The sequence below is a fragment of the Anser cygnoides genome, chromosome 5 (assembly GCF_040182565.1).
Source record: "Anser cygnoides isolate HZ-2024a breed goose chromosome 5, Taihu_goose_T2T_genome, whole genome shotgun sequence".
Classification (NCBI taxonomy): Eukaryota; Metazoa; Chordata; class Aves; order Anseriformes; family Anatidae; genus Anser; species Anser cygnoides.
The window spans coordinates 60,924,747-60,951,976 of NC_089877.1; the positions used below are offsets into that span (position 1 = coordinate 60,924,747).

The 27,230-nt window shown below is 42.4% G+C and overlaps 1 protein-coding gene and 1 long non-coding RNA gene across 3 annotated transcripts; one reads left to right on the forward strand and one right to left on the reverse strand.

The window, feature by feature from the left end:
- The first annotated feature begins 3,329 nt into the window (after positions 1-3,329).
- DHRS7 (dehydrogenase/reductase 7) lies at positions 3,330-27,175 on the forward strand. 2 transcript variants are annotated; one of them, XM_013183044.3, is made up of 8 exons: positions 3,330-3,450; positions 4,429-4,496; positions 12,781-12,933; positions 18,973-19,079; positions 19,923-20,162; positions 24,522-24,644; positions 26,031-26,246; positions 26,962-27,175. In XM_013183044.3, exons 1-8 carry the CDS (start codon positions 3,395-3,397, stop codon positions 26,995-26,997), a joined length of 999 nt encoding a protein of 332 aa, XP_013038498.2. In that variant the 5' UTR covers positions 3,330-3,394; the 3' UTR covers positions 26,998-27,175. The 2 variants fall into 2 exon arrangements, with proteins under 2 accessions (XP_013038498.2, XP_047922231.1); XM_048066274.2 differs by lacking the exons at positions 3,330-3,450; positions 4,429-4,496 and adding an exon at positions 7,256-7,424.
- Positions 10,626-12,781, reverse strand: LOC136790998 (uncharacterized). Its single transcript, XR_010832030.1, has 2 exons — positions 12,435-12,781; positions 10,626-11,545 (listed from the first exon to the last, which is right to left on the reverse strand). It is a non-coding gene; the product is annotated as an uncharacterized lncRNA (long non-coding RNA).
- Positions 27,176-27,230: the final 55 nt, after the last annotated feature.

Genomic DNA, 27,230 nt, shown 5'->3' on the forward strand with positions numbered 1-27,230 from the left:
GAACACTGCAGAGTTTTATAGGTTCAAACCAAATGTCACAATGGTGAGAGGGTAGAAAATGTCTCTAGCTTCTTATATTGAGAAAGTCCTTCCCAAAGGATGCCACAAAAAGTGAGTGACCAACAACCAGGAGTCATCTACTTCTGTCTGTGGATGCTTCCTATATTTGTCCTGGCTGCCACCGTGTATATTACAATTTTGTATTTTTCTATGATGATCTGTTGTTGTCAGATATTTTGTTTGCTACCTATATTTTTTTTCTAGTGGAGGAAGCAATGAGGTATAGGGAGAAGAGAGAAGAAAAGAATGATTTATAGTTTCACCAGTTTAACATAGGGTTTGCTTAAATAGATGGTTGCAAAGACTCGTGTAACCATCTTTGCTATGCCTCTGCTAGTAAGTTGAACAGCCTGTTGACTTTCTGGTCCTGAGGCCTTCAGGCTGGACCTGGTTTGTGTCTGTAGCTGATGCCCCTCAGACAAACCCCACATTGTTTGGGAGAGTGTGTGTGGGCAAGCCATACCATGAACCGTGACAACAGTTTAAAAGCATGGATGGTCACGTGCCAGTGCATAACTCTATGCCTTGGCCCTGTTTGACCTACTAGTATAGATGTAGCTTAGTCTGGCCAAAAAAAGTGATTTCTGTGGTTTACCTATTGTTGCTTGGGAACAGGTTGTACTAAACTGTAATGCAGTGGCCAACAAAGCAGTATCAACAGTTTTAATTATTGTTTTTTAAAATAGATAGAAGATACAGCAGTTCAACTTGTCCTTTTTAGAATTGGTTTACATTTATAGACTCCAGGTTTTGAACGGGTGCAGGTTCACACACAAAATCTTAACTAAACAGAATGAAATGAAATGGATGGAAGGAATAAGTCAAATTAAGGAGAGATATGAAGTAAGAAAAGATGGGTATTATTACCTTCAAGTCTCTGGCCAGTGTAGGAAGGCAGGGAGAAGGGGCTATGCGTGAAAAACATGAAGATTGAACAACATGCTAAAAGCTGAAATGAGAAGAGATTAGGGTAGCTAGGAATGCAAAGACTTAAATGCACAAAGAAACAGAGACCTGAACTCAAGAAGCTAATTCTGGGGCATAAAGGAGAGAGCTTGTGCTCTTTGTATGCAGTAGGAAAAAAAAATCCCAGACATACTGAGAGCAGAATTGTACCTCAAATCGGTGTCAGAACAAAATGATTCCTCTCATTTAAAAGGTTTGAATAGATGTCCTTTACACAGGGTATATTGCTAAGTTTTCAGTAAATTTTATTACAGAAGAGAGTACTTTTTTTTTTTTTTTTTAAATAACTTACAGTTGAATCAGATATAAAACAGAAACTGTGGAAAACGTGGATATATCCACTGTTTGACCAGACAGATTTATGTAAGAAATATTTTCAGCACTCAGTTACATTTACATGGGGTGGTGTCTGCCTTGATGTGCATTTGTTAGTCTCCTCTTACAGCAACACTAAACCTATGGCGTAAGTAGTATTCTGATACAGATAGCATGGAGTCAAAACTGGCCTTACTTCACTTGCACTCATTTTATGATGGGCTCTCCCTAAAATTTTGTTTACATAAACAAAAGAAAGAGCTTTTCTCTGTAGAAGTTGTTTGGTTTGCTCACACTGGAAGATGAAATACTGGAAAAGGAAATACAGTGCTACTCTGTTTTTTGTTGTTCATTTAAATGTTATTGTACCTACATAAATAATATAGTGAAGCAAGAGCATTTTTCAAATTTATGTTTTACACAGACGCTGAAATAATCTCAGCTAATTGCACTGGAGCTTTATTTACTATAACACGGATCAAAGAAATTGCATCACAGTACTGTGGAAAATATTCACACCCATGCTCACAGTATTATTACCGGGGCTGGCACCAAGTCATCTGAGGCCCCCTTGTGAACAATCAAAGAGGAAGCACTTCACCCATAAATCTATGAAAAGTTTACTCATTTTATACTGAAGTTCTCTTGGCAATGTTGTGTTGTCAGACCTGCTGGAACCTGGTTCATTCAGACTTAACAAAGAAAGTGATTTTAGACCTTAGAAAGAAATGAGAGACCAACTAGCTATGTAGGAAAAGCTTGACTGGCAAAAAATTGGCAATGCCTCAGACAACTAACAATGTATAGAGCTGTCAGAAAGTGTACAGAAAAGGCTTAAGCACAGTAACTCATAGGCCCTGCACATCTTTTGTATGTGTTGTTGGCTGTAATTCATGCTTAAAGCAACCAAACTACTCTTACCTATTATAGTATATGGTATGCTATGTATACAGGGGAAGGTGTCCCTGCCTGTGGCAGGGGGTTGGAACTAGATGATCTTTAAGGTCCCTTCCCTTCCAACCCAAACCATTATATGATTCTAGTATTTGTTAATGACTGGTTCTGCCCTAGTTTTGCCACTTCCAAGTCTATAATCGTGAAGACTGTGATCTACCTATCATGAAACATAGAGGAATGCAGTTAACAAAACCAGTAGAGAACTTGCTCTAAGTGTTTAAACAGAATAGAATGGGGACACTTAGATCTGCAGAATTCAAGGCCACTTTTATTTATGTAATTACATATGGATTAAAAGACCCAAGACTAGGCAGGGCATATAAAAATTCTTGTTTGTTTGTTTTCCCCCGTTTAATAAGCCAATCGTTACTCAATGGAAATAATTTTTCATAGTCTTGCTCTGTGATCATGGCAGTACCTATAGTATTGGACATATACAGCTGATATATCATAAGACAATTAGAAAGCTCTGCAAGTCTTTTACAGTGAACCTAGAAAAAATATAAAGTGTCACAGTTATTAATACTTTGGTAGTAGGCCAAAATTATTTCTTTGTTTCAGAAGTATAACCAAGTTATAACTATGTCTTCTTGTAACTGTAGAACTTGTCTAGATCACCTGAACCTAAGGAAGACACATAATTCACTACTGCAAAACTAATTCTTAAAAGTAAACAGCTTACCCAGATTATTGTCACAGGCCTATCTTCAGAAAAATAAATAAATAAACCATGTACTTTACAGATCATGTCCCACTGAGCCCAAAGACATGTAAGTGCATGCATATTGTTTAAAACATAGTTAAGCACTTCACTGAGTAAGGATGGGTTGAGACAGATGCTGAAATGCCTTGCCAACTATGGTTTAAATAATACCCATCCATACCTTCCTATAAGGTGATGTTTGCAACGTGAACATCATGTTTTTTTAAGCTATCACAGGAGGATTTATGAGAGACTGGCACGTCATTTACTCATTTCTTTTGTGCAGCTGAAACTTGTACATTTTATGCACTATTTAAAGCTGTATCATCTCCAGCACTGAAAACACAACATCCATCTTACTTCAGCTGATGTCGGTGGGAACCCTGAAGAAAGATGAATGTCCATCTAAGCTTGCAATGGGACAAGGAAACAGATACAAGGATTGGAAGGTCAGTACCTACAGCATGAATAAACCATTTCATTAGCAGTATAAAGGATCAAAACCAAGATGATAAAATCAGTTTGAGAACAGATGTAAGGTGCAAAACAACAGGATCATGGGCAGGATGAGGACAAGGACTTGTCATCCTCCCCAGTATCTAGAGAAAAGCCTATCCAGTCCTACCTGGGTGTGTTGACTTGGCACTATGAAAGAAACACATATACACCCTGATGATACATTCTGACAGGTCTGATATGCATGTGTTTATAAGCTTATATCTGATAGGTCTATGCATTGCATAAATTTGCTCTAAAATAGGATGAATTTATGATGCTATTCCTGAAACTCATTCCACTCACCTTTGGCTTTGGGTTACAATATGGTTATTGGAAATACAACTAGAATATGAAATTATTACAGTTCACATGCCTTAAAAGTTCTACTGTGGTGGGCAGATAACTGTAAGATAAATCTCCACTTAATCTTTTTTTAGTGTTGAATTCACATCATTCTGATTTTACTTCTTATTCTTTTTGTTCCTGATGGTTGTAATGCCATAAACATTGTCACACAGAAAAAGCTATGCAAATACTTAAATAAAGCCCTACCAGAACAGGTCTAATTGGAATCAGAAAGCTGAAGAGCACTACTGGAGTTCCAGATTTTCAGTCTACTGTAACATTTTTCTTCTCCATTTAGCAGCATGAATAATATTGCACATTTATTATTCATTTACAGAGGTCAGCCGAGTTTATATCTTTGCACCTGTGCACAAGGTCTTCTTAATACTGTGTGATTGCAGAATAAATATACAGAAACAGTAATCTAGTCAAACGTATTTCTCTCTTATTGCTTTGGGGACAAAAGGCAGCTTATTTTGCTTTTAATTATATCAGGTGCCAATATAATTTGTGTATCTTTCAAGAATAATGCATGTTATTGTGTTATGTTCAGAGTTTAATTGATCTGTTATCTGCTGCCACAGAGTCAACAAAGGGAGCCTCACCAAGGTTCACAACAGAGCATGGAGCAAGACTGTGACCTCTCATACTGGTAAGTATTTCCCATTTTGTTTTCGGAGCTTTGCAGTTCAGCTTCTCTTTGGCTCTTGCACTTCACTACCACAGTTCGGTACTTTGTATAAATATCAGAACATGTTTACTGGACTCCAAAGTGTCATCTGCACAAATCACTGAATAAAGTGCAACGGACCTGTCAGGCATTCTGTTGATGTTCAGGTTGACTTTGGTAGATTGACTCTTTAATCCTCAGCTAGACTTTTAAAGACTTAGCAGTAATGGCCTCTTCAGAAAGTGAAAATTAGTTTCTCATGTGGAAACTAAGCTCAGGCTTAAAAAATACTCTTGGTTTTCCTTGGGAACTTAGATGTTGATCAAATCTAAGGGCCTTGTTATGTTGTGATCCTCTAAGAGATGTTTCATTTTGCTTTGGTACTTTGTCAAACAGCTCTTCTCTAAGCCGTTGCTGTCTCTGAAGCAACAAAAAAAGTGTATGTTACTGTCAACACTCAACGTTGTGCTTCCAGCAAGGAAAGCTAGAGCACTGCTGGCCATCAAGGTGAGACTGGAAGCAGGGAGCCCTGGGCTCCCATCAATCTTTTGCCTGTTGCTTTGGGGTTTAGAAGAAATCATCTCATAATCTGGCATGATGCTGATAGTTTACAGCAAACACATGTAAATGCCACAGCCTGTGGTAGCTTTACTGCTTTTTATCTGTTGGTGTCTCAGAAGAATTTTTTCAATAGGCTTGGGTGTGTATAATTAATATAATTTCTTATGTATATTTATCTATCATTCAGATAATTCATATAATGAGATATTTAGCTTTTATAAGTTGGCAAACACCAAGAATGGGTATTACCTTGTGGAGGACCTTGTAACTTTCTTCAGTGCTCTTCTTCCCATGCTCAGTATGACACTGAGCAAGCACTTCATGTCTGTCTTCGTAATCTTGGGCATAGGCAGTAAAATCTCCGCTGATGGTGACTCTGCAAGTGTACAAATGCACAAGATTAACAGGAGAAATCTGTTTTACTCAGTTTTGTTGTAAAAAGAGGGGTCAAAGTATGGTGTTATATCATGAATTCTCATTTTTCTCCAACCGTGGGATCCTGGGACCTTGTGAGCTTCTCCTACACATCCTTTCTCTGTTCAGCCTGAGCCACTGTACACCTGTCTCTTTTGGGATAACTGGGAAAACTCCACTGGGAATATATTGTGCAGGTGCAGTGTGTATCATCTTCCCATTTTATACTTCCCATTCCAGTATGTTGTGACACAAAGCTTCACGATCCCATGCACATCACCTGCACTTAGCACAAGGAGAAAAAAGCCCCAGAATATTTTTACCAGAGAATATAAAGATCTGGCAGGTGCAGACAGATGAATTTTGCAATGAGCAAATTTGTTCATCATGTCCTGATTTTCCACAGAGAAGGAAGCAAAATATATATATATTTTACATGTTAGTTTTTTTTTTAATTAATTACTTGTTAGTTATTTGTTTCATGTGGCACTAAGGTTCCACTATGCTATGTGTTGCACTAACTCTATATAGTTCTCAACTCAGTAACACATGAGAAAGCAGAAATGCAGTAAAGAGCTGTCATCATGACGTGCAACTGTCTTTATATGCAGTCAAAGTTCCTGAGTTACTCTGGGTTCCCCTTTTATATGTTCCTGGTGCTGTAAAAGACTTTGAAACACAAAGGTTACATGAGTTACAAGCTCTGCAGCTAAGCACTAGCAAATCTATGGTGAAGAGCAGCAGATGAGAGCGAGGTACTGTTCCAAAATGCCAGTCTCTGGTCCTTGTGGCTGTCCCACACCACTTGATTCAGAGCCCAGCATTTAAAACCACGGTTTGAAGTGTTGGTCAAAGCAAGAGTAGGCGTTTGCCTCCAGTTGGCACAGTGGGAGGCTCAGCCAAGAGGAGGATTGCTGCACAGACCTGGATGGGGAAGACCTCAACGCTGCGCTTTGAGCTTTAGTTGGTCTATTCTCCCACGTGCCTGGTGACAGGACGAGGGGGAATGGGCTAAAGTTGTGCCAGGGGAGGTTTAGGTTGGATATTAGGAAGAACTTCTTTACCGAAAGGGTTGTTAGGCATTGGAATAGGCTGCCCAGGGAAGTGGTTGAGTCACCATCCCTGGAGGTCTTTAAGAGACGTTTAGATGTAGCCCTTAGTGATATGGTTTAGTGGAGGACTTGTTAGTGTCAGGTCAGAAGTTGCACTAGGTGATCTTGGAGGTCTCTTCCAACCTAGATGGTTCTGTGAGCTGCAGAAGGGCACTGGCATCCACCGGGGAGCCTGAGGGGAAGAGGGTTCGCAGGTGTCCCCCTGAGGCTCTCCTCATGGTGGGCACTGGGTTTTGATCTCCGTACACCAAACCCAGACCGTGCTGGGCACCTGCCCCAGTGCCTGTGACAGGGCAGCCTGAGGACGTGCGGCAGCCAGCGCTGTTCACAAGCCCGAAGCCAGGCAGCCCTCCGCTCCCCTCGGGGGCACGTCAAGCTGGGAAAAAAAAAAAAAGAGTCCCCCGCTCCCAGAAAACAAACTCCAGCCCCTGTCACACGCACGGCCCCTGCCCTACAAACCCCAGCCCTTATCGCCCAGCCTGGACTGCGCCAACCCCGGGGCCGCGTTACCACCCAAGGGGGCCCGGCCACCGCGGAGCCAGGGCCCGTGACGGGGAAAAGGGACGGTGGCGGCCTGCCCAGCGGGGAAAGGGGTTGGAAGGGAAGGCGGGGAGGAGGAGGCGGCTCCCGCCTGGCGGCGGCCCTCATAAAGGGGCGCAGCGGGCGGCGGCGGGGCGGATGGCGGACATGTCGTGGGGCTGCGGGCTGTGCCAGCTGCTGGCGGGCGGAGCCCTCCTGGCCCTGCTGGTGCAGCTGGTCCGCTGGCTGCGGGCCGACGGCGACCTCACGCTGCTGTGGGCCGAGTGGCGGGGGAAGAAGCCAGGTAAAGCCGGCCCCAGGGAGCGGCCGCCCGCCGGGAGCGGCCGCCAGCCCGGAGGGAGGCTCCGGGGCGCCGAGCGGTGGCGGCGTTTGAGGCGCTCCGTGAGGGGGACGGGGGATGGCGGCGTGCGGGGGTAAGGGGGGACCAAGGCAGCCGGGGCTGCAGTCGCCTCAGCTCGGCCGATCCGACCACCGCTGCCCCCGGGGCTCGTTGAACGATAACCCTAAAAGCAGTATTTTCAGCCCTCAGCAAGGTGTGGTGACCCTCGCACGCACAGCTGCAGCTCGCTGCAGGGCAGTGGCGAAGAGACCCGTTGAATAAAGTAATCTAAAAGCAACTTTGCAGGGCTCGCTCAGCCCCAAAAGTATTGTTTTGCATTGTTTCCGGTCAGATGTCTGGTTCTGGCATCAGCCTGAGTGATAAGCGAGGCTGTCGGGTGTGCGTGTTGCTCGGGGAGGCTGTGGTGTGCTGGGACCGAAGCACAGAACAGGGCACAATAAGAAAAGGGGACGCTTAATATAAGTAGTAGGAATGAGTTAGTTCCTCGATTTCTGATCACCATGGAAGGGATTCCTCGTGGCACCCCATGCTAGTGTGTGCAGGTGATGCATGTTCCCCCTTCAGGCACTGCTCGGACCTCTCAGGAACCTGCTAAAACCTGCAGGTGAGGGATAGACAGTGTGGGTCAGAGAGAGAAACTTTAAGTTTTTCTGGAAGAAAGAAAAACAACAACAAAAAACTCTTCCTAGTCTCTTTAGCTTCTGTTCCTTATTGCATCTTAAAGCAGATTTCAGTTTCACAGTAGTTCTGAAAGTGTTTACAGCATAATAAACATGAATATTAATGCTTGGATTAAATGGGTTTCCTCTTCAGAGGATTTTGCCCCAAAAGGCATAAGGGAGCAGCACCACATGATTGCTGTCTGTGGATTTTCCTCACTTTTCTGTAAGGTGTTGCTTTCCACACTTGTGGTTACAAAGATTCAATAAAATGCCTTCAGCCAGGGATTTACAGCTCTTGCATGTGTTGACCTTTCTAATCTGTCTGCAACTCGGCCTCCTTGTAGACAACCAAAGATCTTTAAAAATCCTCAGTTTTACTTGCATTAAAGAGGCTTTTGATCTGAAGAGTCACACATTTCTGAATATCCCACCTCAGCTTAGCCAGCAGCTGCAATTTGGGGTGCTGTGGGACATGCTGGGTTTGGGTGGTTGGGGTGAAAATGGAGCAGGTGCCATCAGTGACCACACAGCACCCTGTTCTCGTGTCTGAACAGCTGGGTGGAGAAGCTGATCTGGGAAAAGATGGGATAGGGCACACTATAAGCTGTCCTGCGTGTGAAATGAAATTGCGTGATGGGTTGAGATGGGGAGATAGGGCTGTCTTGGATGAAGGAGGGTCATTGTGTTGGGGGGGAGCTGAGGAGTAAGGGTTTGTGTTTGAGACAAGGATGCAGTAGGGGATGGTGGTGCAGGTGCAGGTTGGCATTGGGAAGGGGCTGAGAGAAGAGCAGGGCAAGTTCTGTGAAGAGTTTGTCAAGAAAGCCATTTGAAACAGGAATCTGGGACGTATTTTTTAGTTCTAGCCTAGTGGGCATGCAACAAACCAAGGGTGAGGATGGAGACCACTTCAGGTTGGACAGAAGTGGGAGAAGGTGGGGATCATCTCCCTGTGGAGTTGGGTTGGGAGTGTGGCCCAGACTTTGAGATAAGTCTGACTTCTATTTTCAGTAGAAGCTTGCTGCAAAAGTGCTAGTCTGTATACTGGAGAACAGGAAAGTGTGCACAAGTAATCCAGCTCTAAGAATACTAAATTTAAATATGTGACCAATCTGTAACTGTGTGCAGTATGAATTTTATAGCAAGTCCATCAGGTAGCTCCCTTACTATAAGAAAAGTACGAAAAATACCTGTGTGTCGACTGTGCGAATATCATGGAAAGACTCAGGGCAGAGAAACAGGATAAATCTTGATAAATATAAACAGAACTGAAGCTTTGTCTTGAGGGATCTACGTGCAATGCACATGGAGATTTAGCAGCTCTCAGGTGGACACAGAATTATTTGAAAGTACTTTTCAATCTCATTGGAAGCTTGGAAACCTTTCAGTTAGTCTCTAAAAATTCCCACATACAGAGCAATGTAGTTTTAGCTGTTTCAATATGTAATATAAGGAGCATTGGTAAGAATTTTGTCAATGTAAGCTTCTTTGCTCTGCAAAGTGGTGAACTGCGTTTTCCCCCCACCCTGGGCCTCAAGTGCTTGTAACTAACTGAAATATGCAGCTGAAATGGGAGCATTTAAGTAGCATTTTGCCGATAGTTCTGCCTTGCACATATGTGATAGTGGTGTCACAGTGCTGATTCTACCTGCTCAGCGAGGAAAACAAAAGGGACAAACACTAGAAAAGGTCTTTCTTCAAATATGTTCCTGCTTTTCCTCCTCCCCACATTGTGCACGCAGCATAGCATGTCTACAGACATCTCTAGGTAAGTAGCACACGGGTCAGGTGGAGAAAACTTGAATTTTAATCAAAGCTGTTGATAGAGCTGTTACTCTTTCTGTCATTATGTTTTGTTATAGCTTCCACAACATTAGTATGGGTGTTGGAAGTTTTTGCAGATAAAAGTACTTATCAGAAAGCAGACTCTTATCATGTTTCTTTATCTTGAAAACTATAATTACAAAGCATGGCCTGTGTAATAGGTAAGACGAGTTCAATTCAGTGATTCACCTCTGTAGGGAAGCATCTGGATTTCATCATTGGAAGGTGCTGGATTATTTCCCGTGATCTAAATATTTGTGTGATCAGGAGACAAGGGTTACGGGGTGCCAGGTGACTTCCCTTAAGTGTTGTATTTCATTAGCTGATCAGCGGTCACTCTAAGTGGTGTGCTTTTCACAGACAGCATAGTATTACCGAGCTTAGTAGGATCCTTTTACATATGTATATATGAAAACTGACTCTTTAAGAATAATAGTGTGATTCTTCATGGTTCTGGGGAAAATGTCCTGCTTTAGACTTCCTCACCCCAAATATTTTCATGAATAAAATGAAGTGGTAGCCTTGTGCCATGGGAGCTATAAAATGATGGAGAAAAAAATATAAATCCAAACAGAGCTGAACTACAGAAGCACTTGGAATATTGCAGTAGTACTCTGTTCAACCTGTCATTTGTTATGCCTTGTAACACAGTAGTTAATGGTTAGTAAAAGTATAATATTTTATTTTTCAATTTGGCACAGTTAATTTTTAAACTTATTTCCAGTTACAACAGGACATTTATTCTAGAACAAGCTAGTTGCTTGATAATTGTTCTACAACAACATTTCAGCTAGGTCTTGCACTGTACTAATTTCCAGTAGATCAGTGTAGGGTAACTATCAGCACTCAAAAATCAATGAAAAACCTTCCTCATCTCAATTATTCTGTCCACAGAACAAGATCCTGAATAACTACAGTGAACCTGCTCAAGGCAGGTTGAGAACAGGGAAACTGCGTGGTGGGAGGAAGTGGATTTGTTTTCAGTAGCAAGTAGAGATGAGTGTGGTAAGCAGGGATGAAGGCATATCCATGTGTGCTTCTGTTCAAGTACTGTTTGTTTTGACAGGAAACAAGCTGTGTTTCAACAGAAAACAACCTGCCAAAAAAAATAAGAAATTAATCTGAGAGGTAAACTCTATGTTCCTTGTAGTTAGCCCAGTGATTTGGGAATGTGTTGAAATAAAACTGTAGGAAGAGAGCGTGAATAAGCTTAAGTGACAGCAGCTTTCTGATATAATTATTATTAAAACAATTATTCCTACAACTTCAGGAATATCTCTTTCTACCTCCCATGTTCATAACCTTAGAATACATCTCTCATTTGGAAAGTGACTTTAAAAAAAAAAAAAGAAAGAAAGAAAAAAATAAAACAAAGTTTGGCTTTAGGAAGGATTTTTCTTTGGCTAAAAAGTCAGCTTTCTTAAAAATTAATAATAATGATAGAAAAATAATACCTGGTGCCAGTCCTGCAAATTCAAGGTGAGCCCTGATAGTCAGTCTTGAAGTCTTCAACAAGGAAAAGGGGAAACAAGATTTTGGTGCTCATCTCTTCATTGGATTTATTATCATTAAGACTCAAAACTAGAAATTTGAAACAAAGTAGTGTAGAGAGAATCAGGAACTGATCCTGAAGCAGGAGGTAAAAGTCATCACAGCCACTGGCTTTAGTAAAGAAGTATTTTTGCTAAACCGAATGAGCGGGTAGGTTTCAGTGAGCTGACAAATGCTATTCTGGCCTTTTTCAGAATAGAACAGGCTTTAAATCCCAGGAACTGAATTTGACTCTGCTATTTGAATTATAATGTGAAATCTTTCTTGGTTGGTTAGAAATAGTTGGAGTGCTGTGTTAAATAGAAGACAGAGCTCTTCTCAGCAGCTGATCAGTCCCAGATTTTTTACTGGCACTGACGATGAAGAAGACGTGCAAGTTTTAGTCAGTAATACGTTCTGGAAAGTGCTCTGATATTAGTGATCACTCATCCTTAAATCGTGTTCTAGAATCAAATGAGTAATTTTCATCCATCTATTTTATTTGACGATTTTGGATATACGTCTGGAAATCTAAACCTTTTCCCAGGTTCTAGGTGTTTCATGGGGTCAGGAAGGGGGGAATGCCTGCAAACAAGGGGGAACAGGCTACAAGCAGAGGAGTGAAGGAGCAAGATACCACTGTTTTTACTAGAGGTTTAAAAAGCATGCCTGGGCAGGAACTGTGAGCACGCAGGAAATTCATAGGTGAGTTTACGCCATGGGAACTCGGTGTACTGTATTCTGGCCAGTGCAAGAATTAACCTGCATCAGACACAAAACGAAGCGGATGAACACCCATTCTGTTTGTTCTGATAAGCTGCCTATGATCAGAGAATTTTCTTCTGTCAGCAGTTACTTAGGACCGTTTTTGAGGTAGAACATCTATTGGGAAAGGTTTGCTTAGGCTTTTGTTTGGATTTGCCATACAGTAACCGTTTACCTGCCATTTCCAAGAATTCTCTTCTCCATTTTCCTCTGAAGCTCTTTTTGATGAGGTCAGTGGATATGCTCTGCAGGGATGAGTTGCAGAAACGCAATCTAATTTCTTCCATCAGGTAGATAATTCATGTTTATTCAGATTAGCCGTGGAACAAAGTTCAAGTAGCAGAACAGCATGGAACGATTTCACAATTGCACATGACCAAAAAATAAAGAAGTCAGGATTTTGTAACAGCCAATATAGTGGAGCATATGTCTTAACAGTATCAGAGTATACCTCTGCAGGGACTTAAATGTTTGTTCTAGCATTGGCAATGTGTGAACTGCTGCCTTGTTTCTCCTGACAGAAAATGAACTGCGTGGCAAGGTTGTCTGGGTGACAGGAGCTTCAAGTGGAATTGGAGAAGAGTTGGCCTACCAGTTGTCAAAGATAGGAGCTTTGCTTGCCATCTCAGCAAGAAGAGAAGATGAACTGGAAAGAGTGAAAAAGAAATGCCTTCGTAAGTATAAGTTACCACTTCGTGCGAGCAGTTCCGCTCTTGCTGTGGTGGGGTTGCCACAGAAATACTAACCCACAAAGCACAGGAATAAATTTCATGATGAAAGTGAACTTTATACATAACTTCACTGTATATTTGAAGCCAGTATTTTGTTTTCTTGAGAGAAGGCTTTGTATAGGTTTGTGGTATGAGAGCCCTTATAAGCTGGTGTTACACTTACTATCAATTGCAGCTGGTCTTACAAGTTACTGAATACATACAGTGGGGAAGGGAGGAAAGAAATTGAGGGGTGTCACCCTATTCAGAAGCAAACAATGTAGCTGCATGCTACTGAGAAGTCTTCTCCCTTCGGGTTTGTGCCTGCTACAGTCAGATTGACAACTGTCAAGGAGTTTCCTTTGGAAAAGGAATGAATAGAAATGTTCAAAAAAAGTCGTTCTGAGTAAGTGCAGAGAAGAGGATCTCCTATAGATTGAGAGGAACATGTATGAAGCAGGATGTTTAACTGTTCCAGTTATCTTTCATATGCCTGCTGTGTCAGTAGTCTAACTTCATTCCTCTTCTTTATCTTTTTCCCTCTGTTTTCTGGCCTGGCTGTGGGAGGGACAGGCAATGAATTAATGTCGATAAATAGAAGTGTTGAACATGATTACTGTATCTCTTTCTGCCTATTTGCCCTCCATATTGTTTAGTGACTATATTATCACACTGACAGTTTGTTCCTAGTAATGTTGATCAAATGTCTGCAGCGTACTTGGAATGCTTGCTAGTGAATGTTGAAACGTTCATTTGGCTTAGTACAAAAATTCCTTGAAATCTCAAAGTTGCAGCAGGTTACTCTGAAAATCTGACAAGGAGGTTTCAAAAATGCATTGCTCCTTATTTCCATTTCCTGACGCTTCAAAACAGCTGTTACTTAAATAGATACCTTCAAAAAGAAACCAGGGCTGTCAGATGATGGTGTGGGTAAGTGGTAATTATGGCAAAAGTCAAATGATATGATGCAATATTTAGTGGTCACTAAAAGCATACAAATGCACTTACGTCTGTGGCCATTTGTTGTCATTACGACACTGATGGCACTGGATATGCTGGCAGGAGCTGGAATCTGGATGTCCATTTTCAGGCAGCGTTTGTATAAGGGCAATGTGCTAAGGAACATTCAGAAAACTTAGTTCAATTGATATGAACCAAGAGCACAGATCTGACTAAAATAATTTCTGCCCCTGCCAGTTTGAAATAACTGTGTGAATATCATAGCTGTGCTATATATTAGTCTTTTGTAGCCACGTGTTTTGGAAAAATATGCTACTGAACTTTCTTAGCTATAGGTTAGATTAGTAGGAATATTGGAAACTCTGCGGTAACCTGTTCAGTAACAGGTACCCTGTATTTTCTACAGCAAGCCTTTAGGTAGTGGAAGAGAGTATTTGGCCCTCTTGCCCCCTTACTCCTCTCTCTAAACTCAGCCTTCCACCCCTTTTCTTAATTATAAGGTGTGCTCGCTCCTCTAGCCATCTTGGTGGCTTTGTGCTGTGGTTTGATGGTATTTGCTGTTAATGAGAGCCCCAAATTGGACACTGTACTCCAACTGCAGTCTTAGTGCCATGTAGAGGCACTTAACAGCCACTTCCCTCAATCTTTTCTTGCTGTTGCAGCTCAGTAGCATTTATAATTGCAGGAGCTCATAGCTGCACGTTGAACATAAATCAGCAGGCTTTTCATCAGGACCTCAGGCCTGATACCTCGCTATTTGGACACCGGTTTGCAGTACTGCATAATGCTGTTCTGTCCCAGGTGCAAAATTTTTCATTTGACTTTGAGCTTAATGAGGTTTGTCAGACCATTATTATATTTCGTTAATATGCCTCTGAATGGCAGCCCCACCCTCCAGCATAGCAACTACTCCTTTGAACTTGATGTTACCTGAAAATTTGCTGAAAAACAGTGTTTTATCCCATCATCTGGGTCATTAATGAAGATATTAAAAGATACTGTCCATGGCGGGCTACCACTTGGAACTGGTTACCTGTTGGACTTTGAGGGGTTGGTTGATCCAGCCTGGTTTTCACTTACACTGTAATCCATTCACCTAGACCCCTCACATTTCCCCAGCGTAGCTACGAGGATGCTGTGGAGGCCGACATACAAAGCTACACAGTCAAGACACACAGCATCTGCTGCTCTGCCCTTGTCCACAGAGCCCGTCGTGTCATTGCAAAAGGCAATTTAAGTTGGTCAGGCAATGCATGTCCACAGTACATCTATGTTGGCTGAGTCACTTTCTTGTCCTTCTGGAAATTGCTTTCAGGAGGAATTGCCCCATCATTTTCCCAAGGACTGAGCTTAGGCTGTGTGACATTTGCTTTTTTCCAGCTGCTGGTGAGCTCCTCCAAAGATCAGTAGCGTTGCAGTGATGTTGGTCAGCTCTCATAACTCCTGGCTGCATGTATTGCCCTGTTTGGATGTCCAGTTTGTCCCTAAATCGGTCATCCTCTGATGTTTGTAGTATTTCTTTCCCCCAAGGGCTATTCTCAGGGCTGTAGGAGACCTGAGAGATCTGCCAGTGAAGGTTAAGGCAGAGAAGGCAAAGAGCAACTCATGTTTTCCTGTGTCACTTCATTGCCATCCCTACTCAGTGGTGAGCTCACTGTTTTTCGGTCTTTTTTTTGCTGCCGCTGTACCTGCAGGAGCTGTCCTTGCCCTTTGCATTCCTCACCAGCTTTGACTTCTGAGCTTCAACCTTCCTGATTCCATCCCTGCACGCTTGGGCATGTGTCCAAGCGCTTGCTGGGTGCTGTGGTTTCACACTGGTGGGAAGCCGAGCTCCACCACACCGCTCTCTCACTCCCCCTCCTCAAAAGGATGAAATATGATGGACAAAAAAAAGCTTGTGAGTTGAGATAAGGATGGGGAGATCACTCAACAGTTACTGTCATGGGCAAAATCAACTCAGTGTGAAGGAGACTAATGTAATTTGTTACCTATTAATAGGCAAGAGCAGTGAGAACGGAAAACAACACTGCTCTGTCTAGCTGCGGGTCCCCTGGAGCCGGCTGGAGCTGGCTCTGCTCTGACACAGGGCACCTGCTGGACTCTGCTCACAGAGGCCCCCCCTGCACCCCCCTGCTCCCAAAACCTTGCCACATAAACCCCATAAACTGGAGATAGTTTGTCCCTGCTCACACCTCCTGTGTGTTTTCCTTTTGCAGTTGAGTTCAAGAGTATTCTGTAAGGCTTTAGTGTGGGATGGGTTAAGACTGAGCTGCCACACGTAACATCAACTTGAAGTTAGCAGAATTATATGGCATAATTGGAGCTAATAAGCTTTAACATGCCTATGGTAGGTGCTGTACACAGCAGCAATGTAACTAGATAATTTACATATTAATGTCACAAGCAAGCACATTTATCTTGTGTATATCTGATGTCATAAGAAAACACTGTTTTAAGTCAGCTTTATTTTTGCAGCTGTCTTTCAAAAAATACACTCAAAAAAACCCTAGTTGGCTTTGGGTAATTGTAATAACTTTGTAGTAAGAAAAAAAAAGGCACAAAACTTAATGAATCATAGGAAAAATGTTAGAGGACCTGCTACTTGGTGGTTGGGCAGTTTGATCCTGCTCAGATGTAGCAGAAAGCCGCTGTGTAAGGAGACTTTAAAGGATCTCCCGAAAATACAGCGTATCAGAAATGTGCTCTCACAGCTGTGTGAAAGTGGCTTTTCTTCTGGGCAGGCTGAGGCTGAGCGCTCAGTTTCAGATGTATTGCATCTGGAAGCTGATGCCCACGTGCGGTTTGTTTTGCCAGCAGCTGGAGACACGTCAGTATAGGACGTTAGCAACATCTGTTAGCGTTTGTGTAAAATGGTGAGCCCGAACCCAAGGTCTCCCACTTGGGAGCAAGGGTTTTCTTTTCTTATTTGAATGGTTCCCTTGAAAACATCAGTTTGGTACAGTAGAGGGTTATTAGTAAGGGGAATGGAGAACATAATTCTGAAAATATGTAAATTGGGACAAGCACATTCCTTCAACGCAAGCACAGTTCTGGTTATCTGCCAGGAAAACAAGGAGATGAGTGGACAGCAAAAGAAGCTTAGAAAAAGGGTAACAAGAATGTGTGAAGTTTTATGAAAGCTGTCTGAGGAATGACTACAGCAAGGATTCTTCACCCTAGAAAAAAGTGACTGTAGGAGGCTGATAGAAATCACAGACTCACAGCATGGTTTGGGTCGGCAGGGACCTTACAGCCCGTATAATCCCAGCCCCTGCCATGGGCAGGGACCCCTGCCCCCAGCCCAGGCTGCCCCCAGCCCCATCCAGCCTGGCCTTGGGCACTGCCAGGGATGGGGCAGCCACAGCTCCTCGGGGTGGGCTGCGCCAGGGCCTCACTTTACTTTCAGAGTAAAGAATTTCTTCCCAATATCTAATCTAAATCTACCCTTTTTAGTTTAAAACCATTACTCCTTGTCCTGTCACTCTACACCCCCAGCTCCCTCAGACTGTCCTCACAGCAGAGGTGCTCCAGTCCCTTGATCATCTTCGTGGCCTCCTCTGGACTCATTCTAATACTTCCACGTCCTTCTTGTGCTGGGGCCCCAGAACTGAATGCAGCACTTCAGGTGGGGTCTGACGAGAGCAGAGCAGAGGGGGACAATCCCCTCCCTCGCCCTGCTGCCCACGCTGCTGTTGATGCAGCCCAGGACACGGGTGGCTTTCTGGGCTGCAGGCACACGTTGCCGGCTCATGTCGAGCTTCTCATCCACCACCACACCCAGGTCCTTCTCCTCGGGGCTGGGAACATGAGGTAGAGGTGTAGTTTAACCTACAAGGATTTTACTGCTGTCTGTAATGGAATAGAGGGAAAGGTAGGGGGGAGGAGGAGGGAGCACTGGAAGGAGCAATGCATGGAAATATGGTAGTTCTAAACCAAACATGGGTTTATTGTATCCAGTTACCTAAATACTAGCGACCTTTGAGCAGAGGCAACTTGTGGATTTCAGTAACCTTATCTGTACATCACTGTAGAGACAAGGTTCAACCGTACCTGTGTATGCAAGACGTGGTAATGAAAAAATAAGAGCTTTAAGCTCTCTCTCTAAAGAGCACAGCTGGTCGAAGGGGAGCAGATGTACTTAACTGTGGCTAGGAATCAATTTAGAAACAAAAAATAGCACCATCAACCTAGTATGCATATATATATATATTTAAAAAAAAGTTATGTCTGGTTTAAAAAATGGAAAGATTAATATTGAAGGTTTTATTTTTGTGACTCATCTGACCCCAGACCCCAGCCAGGGGTAGCAAATCACTGCTCAAGAAACACTTTCTGTGGAAAAGGTCAGTTGTTGCAGAGTCAGCAGTGAAAACACTCAACATGAAGGCTCGAACTTGATGACAGCTGCCTTTTATTGCAGGAGGTGGATGTGTTGAAAGGTCTCGGTTAAACAAAAACCTTCTTGTAGAATATCTCAGGTTGGAAGAGACCCACGAGGATCATCATTCTCCTTCTACCCCCTACAATAAACCACCTTCTCCAGACTTAGCCCTAAAGCTTGTAACTTGTATACTTGTATAAAAGCTTGTATACATGTTGTGGTTTTGGTCTAATGTGTACTGTTCCTATTGTCAGGAATAAACACGCTTTAACAGTTGACCTACAAGGAAAATGTCAAGGCTGCCAATAAGCTGAGCTTCAGAATGGCTCAGTGAAAAGTTTCAGTATCAAGTCATCCTGTAACATGTTACTGTCAACTATCGCAATTTAGTTGGAGAATTGAATTGCCTATGTTGTGATACCCAAATCTATTTAATAAAGTCAAGCCTTTTAAAAGCCAAAGATGATAATGAGGAAAAAAATGGTAGGCACAGATTAAAAATGGATTCTATGTGGAGATCAAAATGAAAAGAAAGCATTTTAGTTTCAACTTTATCGTTTCTTTATGTCTTTTTAGTGAAAATGTGGGGTTTAAAAACCCATTTCCACAGTTGTTGTGTTAGCAATCTTACTGGTTCTCATTCACTTTATGGTTGTTTTTAGAAATCAGCAACTTGACCGAAAAAGACATCCTTGTTCTGCGTCTGGACTTGACTGATAGAAGCTCTCATGAAGCTGCAACCAACAGCGTTATTAAGCATTTTGGCAAGGTAAGGTGCACCTCTGGGGCTGAGTTTCTTCTCTATCTTCTATCCCTGCATTTATGTATGTATTTCACTTTTATTCTATCATCTGGTAAATTCAGCAATGCTTAAATTCACATCTTGCTTAAGTTTTGGTATTAAACATGACAAAAGTACTTAAATTCCCATCCATTCTGTTGCTTACTTTTCGATTTCAGTAGGTTCTGCAGAGATGCAGCAAGGAACAAATAATCACTGGCCAGTACCAAGAACTAAAAATTAACTTGCTTGATTTGATTGATCACTTGCTTGATTGATCACTGAATTTCTGGTCCAAATGGAGTGATCCTCAGCTGTATGTTCTAGGCTTGAAATTGTGCATGAAAAGTCAGGACCTTTATTTTGTAGTTTTGGTGAGGCACGTAATTTGGGTTCAGAGCCATATGGGACAAAACTGGACATCGGGCTTACCTTGTTTGGTGCGTAGTCTTTTGGACTGCTAGTCCAGAGTTAAGACAACAGCAGTCAGATCTGACCAACACTATGCACAATGGGCAAAGCTTCAAGCTAGGCCTTTAATCCGCTGGTACTTTGGTGTCGCAGAGAAATTATTGGTACCGGATTTGTTCCTTCTGTTCTTTAATCTAGTTGGTTTCTAGCTGCCAGTGTTCCTGTGCTAGGAGTTAACACTGTTTGGCATCAAACACCGTTCCTGTTTTGTTGTCTCCACTGGAAATCAGCCAGCCCACAATTCAAAGGGGGAGGCTAGTGGGCGAGACTAGGGGGATGAGAATAGTCAGTTAACAATCGCCTGAGTGCAAATATTAAAGAAAATGTGCTATATTTATTTATCGCTGTATCTTTCCTGAGATTGATGTTTTGGTCAACAATGGTGGACGTTCCCAACGCTCCCTGTTCATGGACACAAACCTAGACGTCTACAGTGCGATAATGGAACTTAACTACCTCGGCACGATCTCTCTAACAAAGCACGTCCTGAAACACATGATTGAAAGGAAAAAGGGAAAGATTGTGACTGTGAGCAGCGTGATGGGTATCATGGGAGCCCCTCTTGCCTCTGGGTACTGTGCCAGCAAGCATGCTCTGCAGGTAAGTTACATTTCTGAATTTTATTAAGTCTTCTGTGCTATACCAGCATCAGTTTTAGTGCTGTAGCAGAGGAATTTATTCTGTGCAGAAAACAAAAGTCTCACCTGAAATTGCACACAGCATATGTAACTTTCTCAGGTGCTAAAAGTTATACAGAATTGCTCTGAAATGTTCTGAAACTCCTAGAGAATGATTCTGGACTGAAAGAATTAGGGGAGGGTGGCTCTTCCTCTGGTTTCTAATTTTTGCAGCCTTTAAAATATCTTTGAATTGAACTTCAAGCCCTTCTTCAGCTAACAGCACTGTAAATTCCTCACTACGGAATCTGCTTGGTTTTTAGCAAAACAAAAGGTGAGCCTAAGGGGACCTTGACTCAGAGCTTAGGAACTGAGTAGCCATATATCCAGGACATGATACCAAAAGCAGAAAGAGATGAAATAGAGACTAGCTTAAAACAAACCAAAACAAAAACAAACGACAACAAAAAAAAACACACAGAGCTCTCAAACAAATGGTTTTTTTTTAAAACAATAATAAAACTGGTATGATAAAAATAATGGTGATGTACACCGGTTTGAATAATACTGGTATTGTCTAGAAATATACTTTTTTTAAAAAACATACTGCACATGTTTATAATAGTGTGTCTTCTGGTAAATGGGAACCTTCTTACATTTTGGAGTAAGAATTTCTAACCGTGGAGCACAAGTATAAGACAAGAATGTCTGTGGTGTTCTCTCATTTATGCCAAAACTCTTACTCCATAATTAATATATAAAGCCATTTGAACTCACTGAACAATGTTTGATATCAAAGGCAGAGAAACCACACAGAAGCTTACAGCAGTTCTTCTGGACTGCACGTGCAGGGGTGGATAATGGGGAAGGACTTGCCATGCTGCTCCTGCGCTCCTTCTGACCTAGCTCCACCATTTTCCCCAAGCAAATGGATCCCATCTGCCTCTCCTCATCACACGTACCGTATGCAAACATGCAAATGGTGCTGAGCTGGGAGAATTCCCTGCACGTGCTACTTGGAGTGTGGTGCAGGAACAGCAAGCATCGTGCTTTAAGACTCGTCTTAATTCAGTTAGGGAAGAAAAATCCCTGGTGAGAGGTTTTTAGACTGTAAGAAATCTACAGTAAAGTGAGAACAGTGATTGGTAAAGCAGACTAATGAGGAATGAGGCTTCCTGTTCTAGCTAGGAAGATCTGAAAGAACCTTCCCAGCAGTTTTGAATGTTGCTGTGCTGTGAAGAACTGGCAGCTCATAGTGCCTTAGGAAGGCAGGCACGCTGTCTTCTGCGTAACACTGAATTTTCAATATTGGTTGGAACGATTTTTGAAAGCCATTTCACTCATCCACAAAAACATAAAAGAAAAGCGGAGAAAAGTGTCTGGGGGAAAAAAAAAGCTGCCTTTATCATTGCGGAATCATTTGTTTAACTAGCAAATTTATTTAGACATATTTGTCTTTCACCACTGTTTGACTTCCTGCTAATGTATGTTTTGATCTCAGTAAGCTAAACTTCAGCTGTGCTCAGTGATGATTTTAAAAACAAAAACTGGCACGTTCCTACTCCCTGCTGGATTTAAGCACGTGAGCAGAGTAAATAACTTTGGTTAACCTATTGGATCAATATCTTTTTAACAATTTGACTAACAACAACAAACATGTAACTAGTGGCTGACACTGCAAAGCCATTAGATGCTTGAAAGAATGAAGATGTAGAAGACTGTGGCAGGTCTCTGCTAACAGAAAATTTTCAGTTAATGACAGGGAGAGAGCTGCTACCCTTCATTTAGGTGGCAGCGATGAAATTGCCCATTAGAAGCCAGCCTTTGATTTAGGTCTAGTAGATTGAAATTAGAAGAATGCAGTGAGCAGAAGTGTGGCCTCCATTTATGCTCCTTTATTTTAAAGTGTTCTTTCAGTTGAATTATCTCTTGGCTGTGGTGCTGTTGGAATAAGCATGGCTAATTAGTTGCAGAGGAATTCATGTGTTGCTTTAAAAATTCACAGAATGTTGAATTTCATGTTAGGACTGAGAATGTGGAAGAAGCTTAAAGGAAATAGTTCACTAAAATGTCAAGATTCATTAAAAAGAAGCTAACTGAACTGCTTATACCTTTCTTATCTTCTGCCTCTGCTCAATAACCAGTCCAGACTCCAAATCTCTTTTCTGGTTTCTTTCACAGTAATCCTGTAAATACTAATTCCAAGGGTTAAAACATGTGATTTGCAACACAGATTTTGAAATCCATATTGCAAATACAGACTCAGCCTAAGAGTCTCTTACCAGTCTAGAGTTAGGACTAGGTGTGAACCCCACAAAAATATTAAAGCTTTTTTGAGAGATCAAACTTCACCAGTACAATTCACATAAAGGAAGTCTGTCAGAACAGCCGTCCTCTGCAGGTAGCCGAGTAGCCCATCTCTGATGATGACCAAGAAATGACTAGAGAAGCTGGGGAAAAGTAACACAGCATAAAGTGATGCTTTTCATGTTGCGTCTTCCCAACATGTGTCAACCTAGGGTCTTCTAGGTCTTGGACTGCAGATCGCATTTTGGCCACCAGTTATTAAATATATGTCCCTGTCTGACACGAATTCATCTGTTAGTGGTTGTTTTTAAAATTCATGCCTTGAAGTCTACCACAGCTGACACAGTTAATGCTGCAGCTGGAGGGGGGAGTATGGAAGGAATTCTGTTAAGAATTAAACTTTGTTCTTGAAACAAGCACACCTCGATTCTTGCCAATTGGAATTCTTCATAACAACATTGTACTAATGAAATTACCCTTTACTTAGTTCTGGAAGGAGAGCTGCAAGAGCATGAGTCAAGTCCACAGGAGTCTGCGTCTGACTGTTGCAGTTTCTCTCCTGGTGTGACGATGCTCGTGGAGATCATACACTGTTCATCTAGCTGTAATTCATGTAATTGGTGGCATGTGGAGTGGGTCAGAAATGGTGATCTTCAAAATGTTCCTTAATCAGGAACTTGTCTAATAGGCACATGGACTGCACTGAGCAGCAGCTGCCACTGTCTGTTCAGTCTCTGATCATTAGGGGAATTTCTAAAGTACGTTTTTGTCCTAGCAGAAATCATTTCAGCCTTTCCTAGTCTTCTAGGATTGGGTTCCTAAGCTGACAAGGCCCAGAGGTGGGCCTCGGTACTTAGAAGTTTAAAGATGTGGTCGGTGCTTTTACAGACTGTTGCTGCTGAGCCCGCATTGGATCTGCAAGCTGAAATTAGCCACCAGCAATTGGGAAATCAGAGCCCATGGTCCTTTCTTGGTTGTAAGTGTGCATAGGCATGCAGCTTGTTGTCTAGCTGTAGTGGGTTGTCCCAGTTGTCCTCTTCCGTGTCATTGCAGGAGCGAGCTGACTGATCCTAGTCCTATATTGCAATTTAGTGAAGAGCTCTGGGCCAGCCAAATCATAAATCTGTACTGCGGTGGAAGTTTATCAGCCTGTGCTGGCCTTCTGTCTCTGTTGTGACACAAAATTATGTGCTAGAATAAATACAGGGAGCTGCTGTTAGCCAGATCGAAGATAAGACACGGTATGTTGTTTGCTAAATCGTAGCTCAGCAGTGCTTGAGCAGCAACTTTGGTAGGTGGCACATTCCTGAATTGGTCTTGTTCCCTGTAACAGCTGCTGTCTATACATGGATTGCTAGAGATTAAGAAAATTTGTATCCTGGTAGTTTAAGGAAAATAAATACTTAGAGCTTTTGTAATTGAAGTTTAACTTAGCATATCCCTGAGCTGAAATAAGTTTTTTGTCTATGTGGATGCAAATTTAACACAGAAGTGTATTCAGTGGTGTAGAAGTACCCCCCTAAAATGCCAAGTTGTTCCTTCCACTTAGTATGAAAACTTCTTCCTCTTTCTCTCTTATATATACCACTTCGTGGAAACACTTTAAAAGCTTTAACCTCACCACAAAGAGCAATTCACCGGAAAAAAATAATTTCCACAATATTGCAGTTCTTGCTTAGCAAGGCTGAGCACCTGTATCCAAGCTACTTGCAGCAGGAGCTAACGATGTGCCGCACCCACAGTAAGGAGCCCCCACAGTGCTCTGAGAGAGGGCCTGGCCCTTGGTTCGGGGACAGCAGAGCCTGGCTGTGGTGTAGAGAAATTACTGTGTGATTGGGAAGTCAGATCCCTCAGTGATAGACATAATTGCAGATAAAATTGTAAATTACCCATTAAATGTCAAAATAATAGGAGTTGCTTTCAGTAGAATACTGCTATCTTTATGGCATAGAAATAGAACTAAAATCTGTAGTTAGTGATACCTTTCTACATAGGGAGATGCAGCAGAAGATCACATTACAGCCTTTTCTTCTAGGGCTTTTTTAATTCCCTTCGGACGGAGCTGACTGACTACCCTGAGATAAGTATTATCAACATATGCCCAGGACCTGTACAGTCTAAGATTATACAAAATGTCTTTACGGAGAATCTTTCAAAGGTAAGGACTCTAAATTCTATTGTGATAAATCCTACTTTTTACTACAGTGATCCTTTGGGGGTTTTCTTGTTTTCTTTTTTTTTTTCCTCTCGCAAACACAAACCTCATCTTCTCACCAAGACATGCTTTGAGTAATGCAGAACCCTGTTTTGTTGTGTAGTTTTGTGGTATGGAGTCCATACTAAATGAAGCTGAGGAGCTGTTACACCTTCTCTCTTCCAACATATACAATCCCCATCTAGTAAAATTTACCGTACAGTTGCCCTGCCACAATTCTGGGGGAAAGGCCAAGATTTCCTAGACACAATTCTACAGCGCCGAACAGCGTCGCATCTGCACAGGTAGCTTTTTGTTTGCCCTAGTCACAACGTCCTCTGTTCGGTTGACTTTGGTGCAATTGTTGGCAGAGCCACTAGAGTCAGCTGAGGCGAGGCTTGCATTCTTTTCCTGTTAGTAGTTGTTCAAGGATGAAAAGCAAAACCTTCTAATTGCTGTTGTTTTTAGTAAAGGCTGTCTAACAAAAGAGCTGGCAGAAATTATTACTGTGATACATATTGGTAATCTGTCATAAATTTAATTGATCTGAAGCTCAGGAGAACCCAGCAGTAAGAGGGGAAGAAAAATCTTCCATTGTTCAATGGAGTTCTGAAAGAAATGTTGGCTTGCGAAACTGCATACTTTCACAAAATATGTACTTTTTCAGCAATCTGGAAATCTTGCAAAACAAATTCCTCAGATTTCAGCATGGCAAAAGACCTAGGAGGAAGATGGAATCTAGGCCATAATTGCTTTTGCTCTGGGAAATAGAAGAACAGATGACAGAGCAGTCTGTTATTGCTGGAGTGAAACTCATATAAATTCACAGGGCTGTGGCTTATTTCACTACGGGCTACATATGGACAAGACATCACTGCCACTGAAAAAGCCTCTTGCTCTTCTCTTGAGATAACTGCGCGCAGAGCTGGCAGGAATATTAAGTTAATGGGGGACATGTCCTCATGTACTCATTTGATTACAGAGTAACTTGCATAATGGGGTAGGCAGCTAGGAAGAGGAAAGTTCTCATTTCTCAGAGGCTTCTGCTGCAGAATGGGTAACTTGCTGATATATCTAATTTAAAGTATAAGTCAATGCAAAGCAGAATAGATTTTGAAGGTTTCTTTTTTAAAAAAAAACTTTAAATCATCAGTGGAGACACTAATTTAAAGGTGCTTTATTGAAGGGTGTGTGTTAAAGGAAGGTGGTAAGCATTCTCACACTTACTCTACTTTTGCACTGTGGAGAAACTCCGACTGTGTCTGCTGCACAGAGCCTGGCCCTTCCTCTCCCTGTCCCCCACAAACAGAAGCCCCATTTTAATCCCTGCCCTCTCTCTGCCTTCTCCAGTCACTAGAGAACAGCGGCGACCAGTCCCACAAGATGCCGACCGACCGCTGTGTCCGGCTCACGCTGGTGAGCACAGCCAACAACCTGAAGGAAGCCTGGATCAGCGACCACCCCTACCTGGCCATCTGCTACCTCTGGCAGTACGCGCCCACTTGGGCTTGGTGGCTGATGAACAGAATGGGCAAGAGGAGAATACAAAACTTTAAGAGCGGCGTGGTAAGTTTATTCTTCTTTCCTCCGCTTGCTTGCGTTTTTTTTTTACCCTGCTGACAGACTCTTTAGCTGCAGGAATGCTGGGACTGCAATTTTGGATCCATTTCTTTTCCTCCTCCTCACTTCCCTAGCAGCTGATGCCAGGCTAGACCCCGTAGCTGCACGCCTGGTGGTCTAGAATTACTGCAGCACCGTCACAGTGCAGCACAGTCAGTACATCTTGCAGTGCCAAAGGTCTTGCCTCTGATCTTTACCACACAGGCCACGAGTTGAGAATTCAGCATTAATGCAGAGCTGAGCTGTAAGTCAACGGCATTAATTATTTAATGCAGTTTGAAATTAAGACTGTTGACAGGCTCTCCCCTAGGTCTGTCTAGTTTTTGTATCGGGTATGTAATCTGAGCACCTCCCCGAAGTACGTCAAGCAGCACTACTGTCTGTCAGGTCTCTTCCCTCTCATTCACCTCCCAGAAGACAGACGTGCAGTGTGGTGTTTTGTTCTCACAGTGCTGCTTGGCCTTTTCCTTACTGTGCTGTTGTTGTACCATGTTAAAGTACTCCAGAATCAGAAAATGGAACAATATGTGTAGCTTCCTACCTTCACCTTGTAACTGCCCGCTGTCAGAGGCTAGTTCAAGCAAAATAACACTGGGTGAAGGACTTCAGTGCAGTAGAGGGTAGGGAGGGGAAATACTGACTTAACTTATTCTTACTCCAGGACGCTGATGCCTCTTACTTGAGGAAGCTGAAGTAAGGAGAAACGGGCAAATTCCTGCTCTACTTGTGCTAATGCAGAGAGAAACTTTTTCACGTTGCCTGACTGCAAGCAAAAGCTTTTTTTTTAATCTGTTGTACCATTGTCGTCATGTAACTTGACAACTCTATCAAGCTGTATACACACTTGGTGAAATAAAAATCAGTTTCTAAACATACCTGGTTTTTATTATTTTAAGCTTACAGAAATTGAGATGGGGCCAAGTATTGTTG